Source organism: Centropristis striata, chromosome 15 (genome assembly GCF_030273125.1).
Source record: "Centropristis striata isolate RG_2023a ecotype Rhode Island chromosome 15, C.striata_1.0, whole genome shotgun sequence".
Lineage (NCBI taxonomy): Eukaryota > Metazoa > Chordata > Actinopteri > Perciformes > Serranidae > Centropristis > Centropristis striata.
The window spans coordinates 14,560,957-14,579,064 of record NC_081531.1 but is presented as its reverse complement, the minus strand read 5'-3'; the positions used below and the strand labels follow the sequence as shown (position 1 = coordinate 14,579,064).

General features: G+C 37.5%; 1 protein-coding gene across 2 annotated transcripts; it reads right to left on the bottom strand.

Annotated features, from left to right (window-relative positions):
* Positions 1 to 503: 503 nt before the first annotated feature.
* On the bottom strand, positions 504 to 17,116 carry pou2f3 (POU class 2 homeobox 3). 2 transcript variants are annotated; one of them, XM_059351815.1, is made up of 12 exons: positions 17,068 to 17,116; positions 12,353 to 12,387; positions 8,878 to 8,979; positions 7,116 to 7,221; positions 6,621 to 6,709; positions 5,953 to 6,129; positions 5,297 to 5,438; positions 4,954 to 5,087; positions 4,100 to 4,264; positions 3,723 to 3,765; positions 3,463 to 3,577; positions 504 to 1,999 (listed from the first exon to the last, which is right to left on the bottom strand). In XM_059351815.1, exons 1-12 carry the CDS (start codon positions 17,114 to 17,116, stop codon positions 1,957 to 1,959), a joined length of 1,200 nt encoding a protein of 399 aa, XP_059207798.1. In that variant the 3' UTR covers positions 504 to 1,956. The 2 variants fall into 2 exon arrangements, with proteins under 2 accessions (XP_059207798.1, XP_059207800.1); XM_059351817.1 differs by having other exon boundaries at positions 7,104 to 7,218.
* Between the last annotated feature and the right edge of the window lie 992 nt (positions 17,117 to 18,108).

Here is an 18,108-nt window from a genome sequence, read left to right as displayed (position 1 = left end):
TTTTTACTTAAACAAGTGGCTGTGAGCTGCGGTCAGCGTCCTATTACTTGGACATGTGCTTGCACTTCATAAGCACTAAAAAAACATCCTGGGCATCAGCCAAAACAATGACGTTACATCCAAAGACTGAACGTGGCTTATCGGCATCACACTGAGAAAATGCAGGAAAATAAATTAGAATGATATTCAGAATAATGTTGCTTTATGTAAAGTTACTATATTAAATTTGCACCATTGGCTCCAGTAACTGGCTTGCCAATTATTGTTGAAGGGCTAACAATGCCACATGGAAGTTAGAAGTTACCGCTAGCTGGCTCATCTTAGCATAGCTTAGCTTACAGTTACCTACTCGGTCAAAGAAAGCTACCGTTAGTTATACGCCTTTGCTTTGAACTGTTTATTGGGGGCTAAAATCATCACCTGTTTGTCACAACACCTAAATTGTGGATCATACTAGCTGAGGTACTAATTTGGCGAGCCAACCAACATAGTATTTTGATAGTGATAATGTTAGCCATCAAGCAAGCTGCATGGAAGCTAAGGTTAGCCAGCTAGTTGTAACTGAACTAGGTGGCATGGATCTGGCATTGGTCGCTTTGTAATGTTAGCTGTTAAAGTAATTTACAAATTGCAAGCCTGCCATTTTACCGTCCAGAAAAGCCCCAGGAGTCTGGATTAATTAACTGACATAAAAATTGTTGTTAACTTTGCTGTAGGGGAATTAAAGAGAAGCAAGGCACTCCTTTCCACAGAAATCCGTCCTAAGGCTATTTTAGCTAACCAAGGAAGTTACAGAGATTAATACATGTAAATTGTATGTTTAAGAGCCAGAGTTACACATTGTTGGTTTTGGTCTCTTTTGCTGACAAAAACATGGAAGCTAATTTGCTTCGTTAGGACACTCCAAACCAGTGAACAAAAGCAAGGGAAAAAAATACCCAAATACGGAAATATCTCTTGGGAAATAATCTGAACAGTTTTAACGTTGTTAGAAAATGCAGTTTTAAGGGCCTTTAATGTGTGTTATAATCAATTTTTTAGGCTACATCATGGGTCTTATTTTTGTAGTTGAAGATCTGGGGCCACATCACCAAAAAGGAACATGAGCAGAGGATGTAAACAAACCTCCAGGCGAGTCACACTTATTTTGGAGGAGAAAACAAAGGCAGACAGTAAAATCTTTAACCAAACTAAACATTCATCGTTACAGTTTACAGACAGACTTAATTCAAGGGATTATCAACGACACTTGAGGTCATTTTGGTTTTACCTGTAAATAAAGTAATTGTGTGAATTTGCATCATGTTTCTCGGCCCATATTGGATAGATATGATGGTCAAAACTGCAATGATAACATTTAAGTTGTAGTAAAACACATCTCTATTTTCCTATCCTTTGAAGAACCAAATCAAAAAGCTTAAATAATGTTCAATATAAAATTTTGGCTGCATATTTATTTAGACAGGCTAGCAGTACGCAAAGTAGGATTGAATCCAGTTCACTGACACAACATTCACTATCATATGAACGAAAAAACATACAATAAACAATAAACATACAATCATTGTAGCCTGGTATAAAGATGGCAGAAAAAAGAGGAACAGCTCGGAACACATTTATACAAAAATTATTTGAGCATATAGACTTAAACATGAGAATCCCCACTAGTGTTGATGATATTATGTGTTTTTTCTTTCTTTCTGTGTATTCTTCTCTTTGCAGCTGATCTACGCAGAGTAAAGAGTCACATGAGCACAAATCAAACAGCTCGAGGCTGTCCTAACAGCCATTTGGTGTGTGTTTGCAGTCCTCTGCTGTTTTTGTTTTACGAGTCCATCTAAGATTTAGCATGTAGTAGTAATCCTGTTCATAACAGGGATTATTGTGTCACTCTGTCACACATCTTCAGTGTGCATCCTTCTCAAAACAATCTTCATATGGTACAGTTCATGTTTCTCAGTGATGATATGCTGCTGGATTCCATGTGCGGTACCAGGACCTGAAAGATGATCACAGGATTAACCACTTCGACACATACAGTTCTGTAAGGTTTTGAATGCAGAATTTGAACTGTTTGTTGAGTACTTTTACATTATGGCATTGGTACTTTTACTTCAGTAAAGGATCTGAATATTTCTGAACAAAACTTTTTTTGTGAATTGGAAATAGTCCAACATTCTGGCAAATATGCTTAATCATTCTTATGCTCCAATAAAACCACAATGTCATTTTCACACTGTTTTTTTATTAGGCACACAAGATAAAACATATTAATTAGTGGTTTTATGGAGTGCTGTTTGGCACATATTATTTTTTTGCCTTTGGCTAACTTTGTGTGTTTAGCTTCTTCCTATTTGTCTAATTGTATAGTTTGCTCTTCATTTGCCAAATAAAGTTGACTTGTCATTGGTCATATGCTGCATACTCTGCCACTTTTATGTGCACATGCTCATTACTAGATTAGGGGACCCTTGGTTAACATACTGAGCTAATAACTATTGAGTCAATTCTTTGTTTTCCCTCAGTTTTTTTGTTTTCTAAGTTGGGTTCATGTTAAGTGTGTCCTGTTTTATTTAGATTTCTGCACATTATATGTTCTTAGTGATGATTTATGCTTAGGGTTTTATTTTGTAGTAGCAAACACTCGGGTCATTAATTGTCTTTAGTCTGCTGTTGATTGTCTGCCCTGATTAGTTTCACCTGCCTCTAATCACCTTGCTCTCCTTGTGTACTAAGGCCACGTTCAGACTCCCAGCCAAAATCCGATTTTTAGCCCATCCAGATTGGAACTGGATGGCTCTTTTGAAGTCTGAACAGTCACAAATCACATGAAATCCGATTTTTGCAAACCGGATCGAAACCACCTTCGGGAGGTAGTTTCAGATCGCATTTGGACAGATGCATCTCAGTCTGAACCGCTCCAAACACTCAGATCGGTTTTGACTGGCCGTGACGTCACTCTACGTGGCACGCGTAGAGCGGGCAGCGCAGAGACGATGTTCTGCACCTCTACTGGACAGTGATAAGGCCAATATACTGAGGTGACCTGCCTCCATCATGTTTGTTGTTGTTGTTGTTGTCGCCGTCGCAATTATATGACGTCTGACGCCATTTGGACATCAGACGATCTGACGCCGTTACTACAGCAACCTGTCAAATCAGTCGATAATGTGGCCCAGTCTGAACAGAGCCATATCCCATTTGGACACTTGCTAAAAACAGTGTGGACAGCCCTAAAAATCGGATTTGAGTAGGAATCTGATTTGAATCAGATTCGCCTGCAGTCTGAACGTGGCCTTAGTCTTTGTCTTCCTCGTGTTCATTTCCAGTTCCTATTGACTATTTTGGTAAGTGTTCCTCATGTGTGCCTTGTGATATTTTTTGGAGAATATTCCTAGTGTTATTTCCTAATTTTTGCTAGTGTTATGAGACCGCAGGGTCTGCAGGGTTAATTATTCTTACGCTGGTGTGCTGTAGGTAGCTGGGTTGAGCTGCGATGTTAAAGAGATGGATGATGTGGACAAACTGTTGGGAGAAGCTTCACGGCTCGCACTGTTTGGAGAGGAATTTGATGAAACTGGAAGGTAAAGATCAAAACATTATTATATGGGCAGAATCCCACATACATAGATCATACTTGGCACTAACTATGTGTTAGGATAGTCAGATAAAAGAAGGGAATGTTCAGAACTTTATCAGTTAATGTAGGAAACGGAACTTGCCTCCACCTGATGGCACAGGGCTGTAGGATCTGGATGCTGAGGCCTGAAACAGCGAAAATTGATGAAGACAACTTTACATGAGGACTGTAAAATGTATTTGCACCATAAAAATATTCAACAGCATACCATTTCATCACAATACCTGCAGGAATGTTCAGATTTCAGTTTTATCAGTTAAAAAAACGCTTTTTTGCATGTGTCAGTACCTTAATTTAGTTAATAAGCCAGTTGATTTGAAAATATGGGCCTTCTTAATATTCATTTTTATCTGATAAATATTATTATTTGTTTATGCCCCTGGCCTCTGCGCAAAGCAGGTTGAGTGTACCTGGTTTACTATTCTGTGTTTCTGAGAGAAAGCGATTGATGCAACTAACCATTCTGGAGTTGTAGCTGTGTGACTTGACTGATAAACTAGCTACCGGGCAGTAGATCCTCTTCTCCTTCTGGCGCCTATTACAGAACCAAACTCGAACCACCTCCTTCTCCATGGACAGCTGCTCCGAAATCAGGGTTATCTCCTCTGAGTTGGGCTTGGGGTTCTGAAAAGCAAAAAAAAAATGTAGTTAATGGCTGTATGATCATCAAAGTGTCATGTTTCGCCAATACATGTTTCCCCGTATTTCCCAGCCTACAGTACCAAATGATTAAATTAAAGATGTTTTTCTGAAACTAGTACCAAATCTAGAAGGCTCAGTTGCATATATCCACAACAAGATTTATCATTCACAATTTGTTTTTAGATATTTATTACCCTACAGAGATGACTATAGGGAAAAACTAGAGCCAAAAGGCATCATTGGCTTCCCTCTCTACACCAAAGACATGTCTTAGCTTTATATTGACCTATGGAAAATCAACTGCGTCTACTGGATAACATACATACTTTAGTATCTTAGATTGAAAAAGCAGACTTTAATTAAGTGGCTCCTCTAATGAACTATGAAAGATATAGGGGTCTATTCTTCAGATTTGTTAGAAGGGCCAATTTCTCACTATTCCTGACTGTAGCAACATTTTCATACCTTTGAACTTTTCATAAATGCTCTGATGACACAATTTTAATGATAAAAAGTTATAATATTAAAATAAAACGTATGTTGCTTGAGAGTTATTTGTGTCAAGCAATGTCTGTCTGTTAACAGACTTTATAATGTTGAAAATCTAATTCTATAAGTTAGAAAGTACTAACTATAAAGACTCATAAATACTGATTCTGTGTTGAACTCACATCAAGGAAGCGTTTCTCCAGTGTCAGCCTGATGTTCGTTTCAATGCTTGTTCTCTTTTTTCGTTTGCGTCCGTAGCCCTCTATCAGTGCCGGTAGGGAGGTGGGGTTGCTCATCGCGTCGGCGGGTGAGGTCTCTAATGTAAAAAAAATCATTATGGCTAATCATCATCAACTTTGAACAACAATACTATCAGGTAAGTTTCTCTGCTTAAAATTGCTCTTAAAGTTATCATTTTATAGATTTTTACATTTGCTTTGCTTGTTGCTTATTTTCTATCAAATCAGAATAATCAGTGGTAGCCCACTATATGAAAGACAGTAAAAGGTAATCACTGTGTTGTACCTGCGTCACTCAGCCACTTTTCCAGCAGAGGTTTGAGCTTGCACATGTTTTTAAAGCTGAGGTTGAGAGCCTCAAAGCGAGAGATTGTGGTCTGGCTGAAATCATTCCCGTACAGTTTTCCCATCGCAAGGCCCACGTCTCCCTGTGAAAACACAATCATATGAGCTCCCATGCAAAGGTCACAGTAACTTTCATGCTCACATTTGATCAGATATCGTTGCATATCAGAACATTTCAGGCTTTGGAGCAAAATAAGAACCCTAAATAGATCTTTGTTGGGTTAGACGTAGTGATGACATTGCTACTAGTTGTACAAGGCAACAGTACGATACAGATTGAAGACTGAAGGTGAAGTGTCGCTAATAATTCCTCATTGCAAAGAACAGCAATAACAACAGGTGGTTCGGGTTATAGTTTTCCAATTCACCTTTTGAATAGTTTGACTGGTCGTTATGAATGTTTTAATAGAGCTTTAAAGTAAATATCCTGTGAATCTAAGTAACAATCAATGATAAAGTTTAGAAACCAATCAGGAAAACAAGGGCAAACACACAAAAATGCAATGGTCTGTGGAATGCAGTGTTCCACAGATTGAAAAACAATTGAATTGAAAAGTGTTAAAGAAAACCACAGAGAGTTTTCTTCCTTTGAATTACCTGAGTGAAGCCCAGTTTGATGCGTCTTTGTTTGAATGCTTTTGCAAACTGCTCCAGTTCTTCCAGGTCACTGGGTTCCTCCTGTGGTGGTACTGACATGTGTTTGGGCATCTGCAGGTGGGACATGTCCATGTGGTTCTCTAGAGACGAACCTCCCAGACCAGAGCGACTCATAGCCTGCAGACATGAGAGAGATATCACATAATATCACATTTCAGTTTCTAGGTTAAAAAATTTGGTTTAATGTCCCGTAGCATGGCAAATATTTTTGGCAGCAGAAACAAGCTGAACAGCAACCACCTTATTTCCATACCAGACAGCAGTTATAGACCAACATGATTATTCATGAAGAGTCTTTGTGTTTCTATCACCTTAGGACTTAAAGTCCAATATTTGGACTATACCAACTCCTGAGAGGAATATCTGTCACTTTAGCTGCTCAGCTCCACTCTGTTCACCTGCTAGTCTCGCAGTTTTTACTGCTGCTTTTTAACTGAAAACACCTTAGCTGAAAATTATGTTGATGAGAGCAATAAGAGTGAAAAAAGCCCTGTAAAGTTACAGGATATAAAACCAAAACAAGGGTAATACAACTATACAAAACAATAGCCAGTGTGACATTCTTAGTGTATTAAACTTGTGTGCAGACAGAAGTGGTCTGGAGTTACCTGTGGAGTCAGAGCCAGTCCAGGTTGATGCTGAAGGAGACCAGTTTGACCCTGGCAGCCGAGGGGCAGCAGGTTCTGCTGCAGAAGAGCTGCAAGGGACAGAGTGTTAAGTGTAGTTAGCAACTATTAGCTTGTAACTGCCAGTGGCTAACACAGCATTAGTTTAAACATAAATTGTGGGCCAAGAGGTGCTAATTCTTTGTTGTCAGGGGACAACCTTTAGTGACCTTAGCAGTTATGGAGATAGTAAAGCAGGAAGTAAGGCAACATAGCAGGTATAAATACGGATAGAATGCTATTAGGGGATGTGTTTAAAACAGTGATCGTCACAGCATTAAATAGACTGGTTATTTTTTAACACAGCAAAGCGTTGTGTCTTCTTAAGATATCATATGAGAATATGTTGCCCAAAATAAGAGTCCTTTAAAATAAGCCTCTGAATTAGGAATTGCCTATAATGTTTGCCTTATATCTGGAAATAACTGAGCACTCCACCTTGATGGCTGCTGGGGCTCTGGGAGAGCAGGAAGGAGGAGGAAGACGACAGGTGAGACGGTGGCATCAGGACCAGCTGCTGCATGGAGTGGAGAGACGTGAGCTCCTGCGGCAAAGGCAAGAAACACAACAACACGAGTTTTGACTCACCTGTAAATACATACTACACACACTTGGATTTTGGATTTTGTGTATGTGTTTGTGGACGTTACTTTGTTGATGTATTTTCTTTCTAGTTTGACTTTTTTAAAAGCCTCTTGTGAACAGGTGGACGTAATGTGTTATGCTACATACAATGTGCATCTAGTCTTTGTGAAAAAAATCAATGTAATAAATTTAAATGCTATGGTGATTCTACTCCTTCTTAAATCAACTTTTTGCAACCATGTCTACAATGTAATGGGAGCTGAAGTTTATCAGCTAATGCTAGCACTGTCTATCTAGTTTGGTTAGCAAGGGGCGTCCAAAATGAACAGGCAACTCTTAAGAGTTTCTTTAGTCCAACTGAACACAGGACAAGAAATTTTCAAGTGATGAAAGTGTTCCAGTTAACTCTGATTATTTAAAAAACACACTATATAGGTTCTAAGACGAAAACACACACTGCACTGTGGTTGTGACCTGTCAATCATACGGTACCCACACCCTAAAGCTTACTCTATAGATGATCTATTTTAATCTAAATGGGACCATAATTTACAAAAATGAACATCATGCTGTATTGAAGAAGACTTGAATCTAATGATTGAGAGCATAGACTTATTAGGAAAATGTTATCTGAGGTAATAAATCAAATGAGAAGTCGGGTAATTTCTCTTTGACTCTCTTTTCACTTGCAACCAGCAGAGTCGCCCCCTGCTGTTCAGTCAAAAGAATGCTGGTTTAACCCATTGAAGCCTGGAAAGCGGATACGTCGTTTTGTAGTATTTGTATAAGCTCTCAAATACTTTTTGAATTTAATTTCTATCTGCTACAGAGGCTGAAAAATCTATTATTTAGTAGGAAGCGTTGACACTTCTGTTGAATTTCCAGGAAAAAAAACAGGTTTTAGGGGCTTATTTTAAAATCCCCCAGAGGTTTTACAGGCATTTTAGGTGTCAATGGGTTGAAGCACTTACACATTAGCCGTGTTTCCTTTAGGGGGAAGAGTGGCCACTAGGAAAGTCTCAGGCCACGCCCTCTCAAAAGTCTCCAATAACACCAGAAAAAGTAGCTAGATTTGTCGCCAGTTGCTTTTTGGAGAGAAAAAAAGCTAGGGCGGTCTGAAAAGTCACTAAATATAGCAACATAAAGTCGCTAAGTTGGCAACACTGCTTTGCCGGCTTTTATAAATGGCAAGTGTTGTTGTGGCGTCGAGTACTACATCACATCCTGCTTAGCATTCTATCCAATCAGCAAGGGTGAAGGGTCAGGGGAGAAAAACAGCCCTGCTCTTTGACAGGGCCAAAAAGGTCCCGTCAAAAGACCGCTCAGGACGGCTCATATTCAAATTAGGGGCGTTTCAGCGAGTGAGACCCGCCTCATTCTGTGTATTTGGCTGTAGTGGAAACACCCTTAACGGCTTCACTTTTCAGGCACAGAGGTTGCCAGTTGGTACATCAAGGCTTTGTTTCCATTTATACTTCCATGACATAAATGATATATATTAGGTTTTTGTCTGAGGTTTAGTTTTTGTGTATTGTTGGGGTTATTGGCGCTGTCTGTGTTTGTGTTTGTTGAAATGAAACATAAAAACACTGAAGAAAAACAAACAGCAACAGACCCCAGACAGCTGACCTCCAGGCATCAGAGAACTCTGTGTCAGGTGACATGTCTTAAGTGTGGCGGCTGAATGAGGCGAGTCGTTGATCTCCTCTGTCTTGATCTAAAACATCGAAAGAACAAGCAAAACAGCATTAACTCAGGTTTCTTATGAAGGGCTTAGATTATGATGACTTATGATGGAAAACATTGGGCCTCATTCACGAACCGTTCTTAAGAACAAATTTGTTCTTAAGTAGGACTTACGAAGATTGTGGCATTCATGAATTTTTTCTTATCCAGGATTTTTCTTAGGTAAGAACAAACCCTACGAACACTCAGGAGTACTCTTAAGCACATTTCAGTGCTGACATGTTGGCATGGTTGTGTTGTCTTCTTTTGATAAGTTCAATAAAATACATTACAGTGAAATTTCCGTCATATTTATGTATTTATTTATTCATTTCATTTTTTTTTCATTTTTCATTTTAATTAAATTAAATGTGCCAACGCTTTAACATGAATCAAGTAAATTGGAAATCATGCCATCAATTAGTGATACCGCACATTCAAGGCCAGTTTGATTTCACAGAAGTGTGATTGACTTGGAGTTACTGTACATTGTGTTGTTTAAGTGTTCCCTCTATTTTTTTGAGCAGTGTTTATACAGTCATGGAAAAAATGATTAGAACATCGTTTTCCTCAATTTCTTGTTCATTTAAATGCATCCACTGCACTGTAACTGCCTCCCAGGCCTCCTTTTTGTTTGTGTTGGTGCAACTTGCACTATGGCTACTAAATATAATTTTCTTCCTCCAAGTGTTCTCCTGCAGCAGAACTTCTAGTTCTGAACTGCTAAAGTTTTTTTTTCTTTTTACTTGTGCTCCAACGCATTTACGCTTTGCTTTAGGCATTCTGTTGCTGTTTCCTCTGTGTGGCGTCTACACACGGCCCTGCGGTCCTTTTTATGGGCCCTTTTATGGGCATTAATGGGCGGTTACCTATACTAATCCTATGTTAATTAGAATTTACGAGGAGATGGCATTCATCAATTTAAGAACACGGCTGCGAACAATTTAGTGGCTTAAGAACACGTTGATGGGGTGGTCCGTAGCGTAGTGGTTTACACAGGCGCCCCATGTATAGAGGCTACAGTCCTCGCTGCGGTGGAGCCGGGTTCGAATCCGGCCTGAGCTCTCTTTACCGCATGTCCTCCCCTCTGTCACCCCCTTTCTATCTGTCTCTCACTTTCAATAAAGCATGTAAAAATGCCAAAAAAAATCTTAAAAAAAAAAAAAGAACACGTTGATGAATCTGACGTAGGGTCTTCTTAGAAATCTTCTTAAGTAGGACTTAAGAAAGAATCTAAGAAGATTCTTAAGAAGATATTGGTGAATGAGGCCCATTGTCTGTATATAACATCGGGGGCAAATGGGTGCATGTTTACATGTCCGTGTGTGTAGAGACAGTGCTCACACACACACACACACACACACACACACACTCACTCCCTCACTCCAGGACCAGTTTGGTCACTAAACATGATACAAAGAGTGATAGACTCGCTCCCTCCCCTTGGGCAAGCCAGTATGCAAATAACATGCACACACGCACGCACACACACACACACACACACACACACACACACACACTACCTACCCCCACCCTCACATCTAAAGGCTATGTCACTTCCTGAAAACAGCCACTGAAAGAAAAGTCCTCCTCTTGCCAAGAAGACTGTTTGGAGAAGAATCCAAATAGCCGCAAACTATTTGAGATGTTTCTAAAGAGATGGCAGTCTTTATTGACATCTGTGAGGAGAGCAGCAAGTTTATCCTGAGGATGTTAACCACCTAAAAGTCAGTTGAGTCTTGTGTCCTCGGTAAAGGTTCAGTACCATTCTCATGGCTCTCAGCTATTTATGTTCCAACTGATTCTCATTAGTAAGGGTACAGAAAGTCTTTTTATAATCTTTATTCTTCTCATTATTAACAGATCCCATTAAACACAAAAACCAACAATGAATGCGGGATGTTCCTAACGACTAATTTACCTGATGCAAGGTGGTCAGAATAGAAAGAGAAAATATCCCATATCGATGCCTAAAAAGGACATGGTGTAGTCTACTACAGAATCGACAATATGAAAATGTTCAATTTAAAGTGCAAAACAACGTACATGCACAGTCATATGCATCACATCCACAGCTGCAGCTGTTAGGTGCATGCACATTTTAGGGTTATTTAAGAATCAGAAGGCTATATGGTGGATTTTTTCATTTTTGCTTAAATTACTTTTTTTGAAAGTGTGCATTTGTTTACTCCGTACTGAAATAGCCGTGCATGCATGACGATTACGAAAATTAATTCAGGGCTAAGATGGGCCTTTATTTTGAAATTCCCACTTCACATTAATTCCTTCTAAGGAAAAAAGTGCATGACGATTACAAAAATTAATTCAGGGCTAAGATGGGCCTTTATTTTGAAATTCCCACTTCACATTTATTCTTTCTAAGGAAAAAAGTGAATATTTTTAATCAACTGTCCGAAAGAGCCTAGTTATAAAATAATCATATCATATTTTTGTTTCTTTTTGTGAATAAATGTAACTGTAACTGTGTTAAATGTACATATGATATAGTCTCATACTTATTACAGGCTTCTGAAATGAATTTAATCTAAACTGTATTCTTGCAGACTTTGTGACATCGACATGTATCAAGTGGTTTAATGTATCACTCTTTACTTGGAAAATAATGGTATTATTTTAATGAGTATTTACCCAGCATGGCCTGGTGGTAACCAAGATAGTGGCCGTGCCTTTTTGCAAGTCTAAAAGCGTTGATTTTAATCGATCAAAATGAGACGTAGTGCTAAAATATCGTAGTGGCAGCCCACATTTCCCATCATGCCTAGTGCTGTACTGGAGTAGAGAACATACCAGCTCCCAATGGCACACGTGCACTATGGAGGGCCTTCTGGGTGCACTGGTAATATTGGTCTTCATTATGATGAATTTTCAAGTCGGAAAGTATTGATTCACAGACTGAATAAAACCAGATTGGTCTTTTCATAAGCAGTGTTGACAAAAACAGAAATATAGAATAACACCAGACTTATCCTTTAGACCTCTTCTATGATAACGAGAGGTCTGGGTCTAAGATCTAAGATATTTACTGGCAGTTTCAGTTTTTTAAGAAGGAAAAAGGCTTAAAAACAAGTAACATAATATTATGAAAATATTCAAATGAAGTGAATTTGATCCATGTTTGCCTTCTAAATACATCATGAATGTGGGCACTGTTTCAACCATTGTGCTGGATACAAGCAAGTCTCTATCTAATGTGTCTAACAGGAAGAGGTTACTACTTGTATGTAAAAAAACAAACAACAAATAAAAAAACAACAATGCAAATCCTCCAATGCAACTCCTCATTCATGAAATCATCATTCATATGAATTTTAGTGCAGTAAGTTATTATAATCTTTGTTACTTACTTGTCGAGTGAAGTCGATTCCGTTATGCTCTAAATGTCAGAAGAGAGAACAAGAGAGTTAAAGTGTCGCTCTGTGGATCTAAATGCAATTTAACGATCACATTTGGTATAGCCTGTAAATATGAGACATTATTTCACTGTTACAGTTGATCCTTTTTGCTTTGCTTTTTTAAAAGTGAATTTGATTTGTTTGGATCTACAAAACACACCACTCCCAAAGGAACATGTTACGGTAAAAACAATTGGGGTTTTTTCTCATGTTAAAACTTTACTAAAAGAAAGATGTAAAGACATAAAAACATGTTAGAGTTTAATCTTGAAACTAAAAAATAATAAATTAATGGATAGATTGGTCCAGTATTAAGAGACTGTAGCCAGCAGCCACAATACTGTAATAAAATCCTTTGAAGCAACTGTGCATCAATCTATGTGTGCAAAAAGCTCTTGTTTTTGCCACGGACATGCTCAAATTGTTTGACAGAATCAGTTTGGGGGTAACACATTACAAAGTTAGGCATTAGAGCACTCATATTAAATTTTAGGATCAATTTAATAAGAGCATCATTACGAACAAGTCTGCAGTTTAAGAACACCATCATGAATCTGATATGGACTTTTCTTTAATAAAAAAAAATATTGATGAATGTGGCCCAGTGTGCTGACCCATCAGTACACAAGAAAGCATGGCAGGACACAAGAGCAATCATTCAATAAGCCAGTAATAGGTGCAACATATTCACTGAATGATGACTTATTATAAAGTCGACTTATTATAAAATTCAATTTTTTTAATTTTTGTTTTTTGTCCCCATAGCATTCCAATGCCCGTTTCACAGCTGCCAGCTACAGTGCTCTCACTCAGAACTGCCCCAATTTTTTTTTTAAATGTCTCCATTATGGGCTAACTTTTGTCTCATTATAAAGCAATAAAGCAGAATATTTCAGAGCAAAATTGACAAAACACTGCAACTACATTTCTTTTCTTGCATTAAAATTAATTTGTGATTAAAAGGTTGTGGCAAGCAGAACAAATGTATTAATTTGAAACAAAAATTGTTTGCAATTGCAGCAGTTGAAGGTGTTCCATATAAACGCAATTATGTACCTAATTAACAGCCCCGGCTGTGCACTGTCTGTGTATGTGTGTGTCTGTTTGTGTGTGTGTGTGTGTGTGTGTGTGTGTGTCTGTGTGTCTGTGTGTGTGTGTGTGTGTGTGTGTGTGCGCGCGCGCGCACGTGCGTGTGTGTGTGCACGAAAACACTTCTCACACGTCTTTTCAAGAAGTACAGTGTTCCTCCTGCAGTGCGCAGCAGTCAGTGTTGAGTGAGAGGACGGAGAAAGGGCTCACAGACAGAGAAGAAGAGTTCAAAGGTGTACTGGATAAGCTCGCATCATTTGAATGTCAAATGGGCCCTTTGGGACTGTGTCTGTGTGTGAGAGAGAGAGAGAGGCTGCTGCTGACACACAATGCAAATACACCTATAACCCCCACCCCACACACACACACACACTATGCCACTGCCCCCCAGCAGAACCAGCTTCACTGCCAAAACTTCCAGTATGGAAATGACCAAGACATGCAAATCAGCACCAAGAGCAGGAAGCCTGTGTTTGAGCTCTAGCTACACACACGCACTAAAATATGGACAAAAAATTCTACACTTTAACCAGTTGTTTCATCTACAACTCTGACACATGTAATTTGAAAAGGTGAGTGCACTGCAAGTAAATTATAAAAAAGCTGCTCTAGGAGTGAGTGGAGTGATATCATCTATTTGGCACAATCATCTCTTTGACTTCTGTTAATCTTTGAGGGCTGAATAGGGCATTTCTGCTTTATAACACAGAAGCTGTATCAGATAGATAGATAGAACCCTAAATCAAAAAAAGTTTGGATGTTGTCCAAAATGTAAATTAAACAATGCAATAATTTGCGAATCCTTTGTGACAAATATATTCAACTGAAAACAGTACAAAAACAGTGCGTATGTTCAAACGGATACACTTTTGTTATATATATGTGTATATATACACATATATATTTATTATTATTTATATACAAAGAGTGATAGACTTATATTTTACCTAACCTGGAGAAGCTGAATGTAAAGCAGCAAATGGTGGTGAAGACAACAGTTGCCATAATGCCACTTTACTTTACGACACCGTCTTGAGAGACAACTGGCAGCAGAAAATGGCATGCTGTGCATTTCAAGGATTATAAATGTTATTTGGTAATTTTATTATTGTGATCAAATCCCATTAAAAGACCAAAACCAACAATGCACTTGTCAGTTGTTTGTCACCTACCACATATGCGTCTTAGCCTTGAGCTCATTAGTTATTGTAAAGATATACATCTTTAAAAACATATAAATAATACATACAATACAATACAATATATACAAATATATAGTTTCATTCTTAGCAATTTGCAGTATTTCCCAAAACTGGTCACTTTTTATGAAGTAAAAAAACACAAAACATTTGTTGGCGACTATTTTTAGCAGTGTGTTTGTCCATATTGGTGCTCAGCAGGACATTGTAAGTGGGACTGAGTTAAAATTAACAAACTACCGTGTGTGTTCATGTTAATGAAGGAAGATATCACACAGGCAGTGCAACAGTGTGACTCACAGTCTTTTTTAAAAATTGTTTTTTGACAACAATGGAGCTCAGCAGAGAGATATGTATCAGGCCTTGATACACACAATCTTTTTCTGTAATTTGATGTCAAAAAGAAAAATATAGTAAATCACCAGAGTTATCTTTTAAACTATAGAGATAATCGCCCAACATGAGTTAGTGTTTGTTTGTTTTTTTAAGACATCCCTGATTTGTTGCATTATTGGACAATAGTTACTTCAAATATCCAGCAGATTTAACACACATAATGATTTCTTTAGCTTTGTTTTGTCCCTTTTCAGTCCCTAGTGAAAGAGTCATAGAATATCAGCTCAGTTAGTGCACTTTTTATCTAAAACTGAACATCTAAATATGCTGAACGTAACTTTATTATTATTACATTTTTAAGCCTAGATTATTATTTTTTTTACAGTTTATTTCAGATTCAAGTGTATTTTTATTCATATTCATTTACTTCATGGACTGTAATGTAGCTATGTAACAGGAATGGATCACAATTCTCTATTCATTTTATTACTGTTGCTGCAGAAATTCAGTCCTAATGACTAATGATAGGAGCTGCATTAAAATGTCTTCTGAATGAAAGCGCAAATCTGACAACAACACATATGTGGAGCACTTCCATGACAGGGCTGTTCACTTCTCTCGCTCAGCCATTGTCTGAATAAATAAGTTCCACTTTTTCTGTTGCTGGTTCCTGGTTTTGTTTTGTGGGTGGTTGTTGTCCTCGCCCCCCAGGCCAGCCTGCATGCATTTCTCTGCAAACAGCCTCAGGTGCATCCCAGTATAGCAACTAACTGCCACAATGTGCACACACACACTCTCCCACACACACTTCCACACAGCACAGCTCCATAGTGCTTTTTGTACTGATGTTGATGTTGTTGTTGTTGTTGTTTTAAACCCTAATGTAATTAACAGCACTAAATTCCTTTAAGAGTGATAAAACTCTAGAATCAAAAAGTTATATCTGGACTATAAGAAATAAGATTCAACATGTTGTTAAGACATAGTATGGCAAACTTGTATGGAAGCCCATTTTAGCCAATGTGAAATAAATATAAAGAAAAACTCCTCAAATGACACAAAGTAATTATTTCAACATAAGTAAGTCATTATGACGTAGTAAGACTTATTATTATTTTTATTATTTTTTACCAATAAGTATACAAAATAATGACAAAGTAGCCAAAAAATAATAAGAAAAGTTCTGAAATAAAATACTTTCTCATTATTTTGAGAAAAATAAGTTATTTTCAGACTTAGTATGACTTAGTATATCAAAATAATAAGAAATATTGTTAAAATAATGACATCTGTTAGGGTATCCAAAAATAATGTCTAATTATCTCTAATGACTTTCTGTCTTTTGAGAGTCCCAATATATGATTTAAAAAATATATTATTTAATTCTTTTGAGAACATTTCTCATAATTTTGAGAAAGAGAAACTAAGTGACTTTATATAGGACCATAAGGAGAAGCTTTCTCAAAATAAGGAATTTGTGTTTTGAGAAAGTTTCTTATTATTTTGAGACTTAATATGGCTTTGTATTGTAAAATAATAAGAAAAGTTGACAAGACTTACTAATCTTAAATAATTTTAAAAAGAGAGATACCTTTTCATTGTTTGAGATTGTGAGTTAATATTAGTTTAGTTAGTTGTTTTTTTAGTTTTTGTCATTATAATGACTGATAGGATCTGCTTTTTCATCACTTTTTCATCTTATTTTTCATTTAATGGCAGTAATTGGATTCCATAAAGATTTGAGTCCAACAAATATCCTCTCAGACAATCCAGACCAAAGTATGTTATTTTTGATTAAAACAGCACTTAACAAAAAGCAAAAGCAACAAGCTTTCTATAATACACTCTGCATGTTGAAGATAATTAAGGAACAAATAAAAACTTTCAAATTCAAACAAACTATTTCTGTGGACGTGCAGCATCACAACACCAGTCACATCTATTGAACTTCTTCTTCTTCTTCTTCTTCTTCTTGCGTGTTTTTAAAATCATTTAACTGTGTCTACATGCAGCAGCCATGAGGAAAAGGTGACATATCCTTACCTGCCTGCTCGGCTGAAGCCTCCGACTGCTCCACCGTGTCTGTGCTCATCTTAATATCTGTAATGATAAATATGGCTGATTTTCCTACAGGATTGTAACTTTACCAGGACAATGAAGCACTGACTGGGGCCACCCAGGAAAATGATCTTCACTTTATTCTAATGCCTCCCCTCCCCTCTTCACCTCCACACAAACTGTACACACTCCTAGTTGTAAGAATCATAAGTACATAACTTTTACTAAAAAAGGAATTCAATAATGATGATATTATAAAAGCCATTGATTAGGCTGTAAAAGGAGGAGTGACTCACCTCAGAGAGACAATAAGTTTGTGTCTCCAGCTGCTGTCTGTCCTCCCTGATTATTCAAAGTGAAATAAGTATTCGGATAAAAAGTTTTTAGAATCCACTGCTGCTCATCAGCATTTTCCTAAGTGGAGAAATATTCACCTTCTGCAGTACAACCCTGCGCTGCCTGATAGGCTCATTTGCATATTTGCCTCAGTGCGTCCTATCCAGCTTCAGACTGTTTGCATAAAACAACAATGGGGTTACAGCGAATTACAGAGTCTCTCTCTCTCTCTCTCTCTCTCTCTCTCTCTCTCTCTCTCTCTCTCTCTCTCTCTCTCTCTCTCTCTGTGTGTGTGTGTGTGTGTGTCCACTGTATGCATGTCATGTTATCCAATACATGTCCAAAAGTAATAAAAAAATATTTCAGCACTGTAAACCAGCCGCTTGCACGTCATGCTCATGCAATTTATACAATGGAGGGTTCGGACTGGTTTCAATAGAAAAAATATATACATAATGACATAAAATATTAATATCATAAAAACAAATGATTTAATTAAATAAGCATTCAGATACACATTCAAATAAAGAGAAATTCAACAAAACATCAATAATAACTATGCATTTTAATAATAAAACAGCTAAAACGAAATGTAGGCCTAAACAAGACAGCTGAGGACTGAGACAGATACATGTTTATATGGACTTGATCTCAGGATAATAATAATAAAAATACTAGAAAATTTCCTCT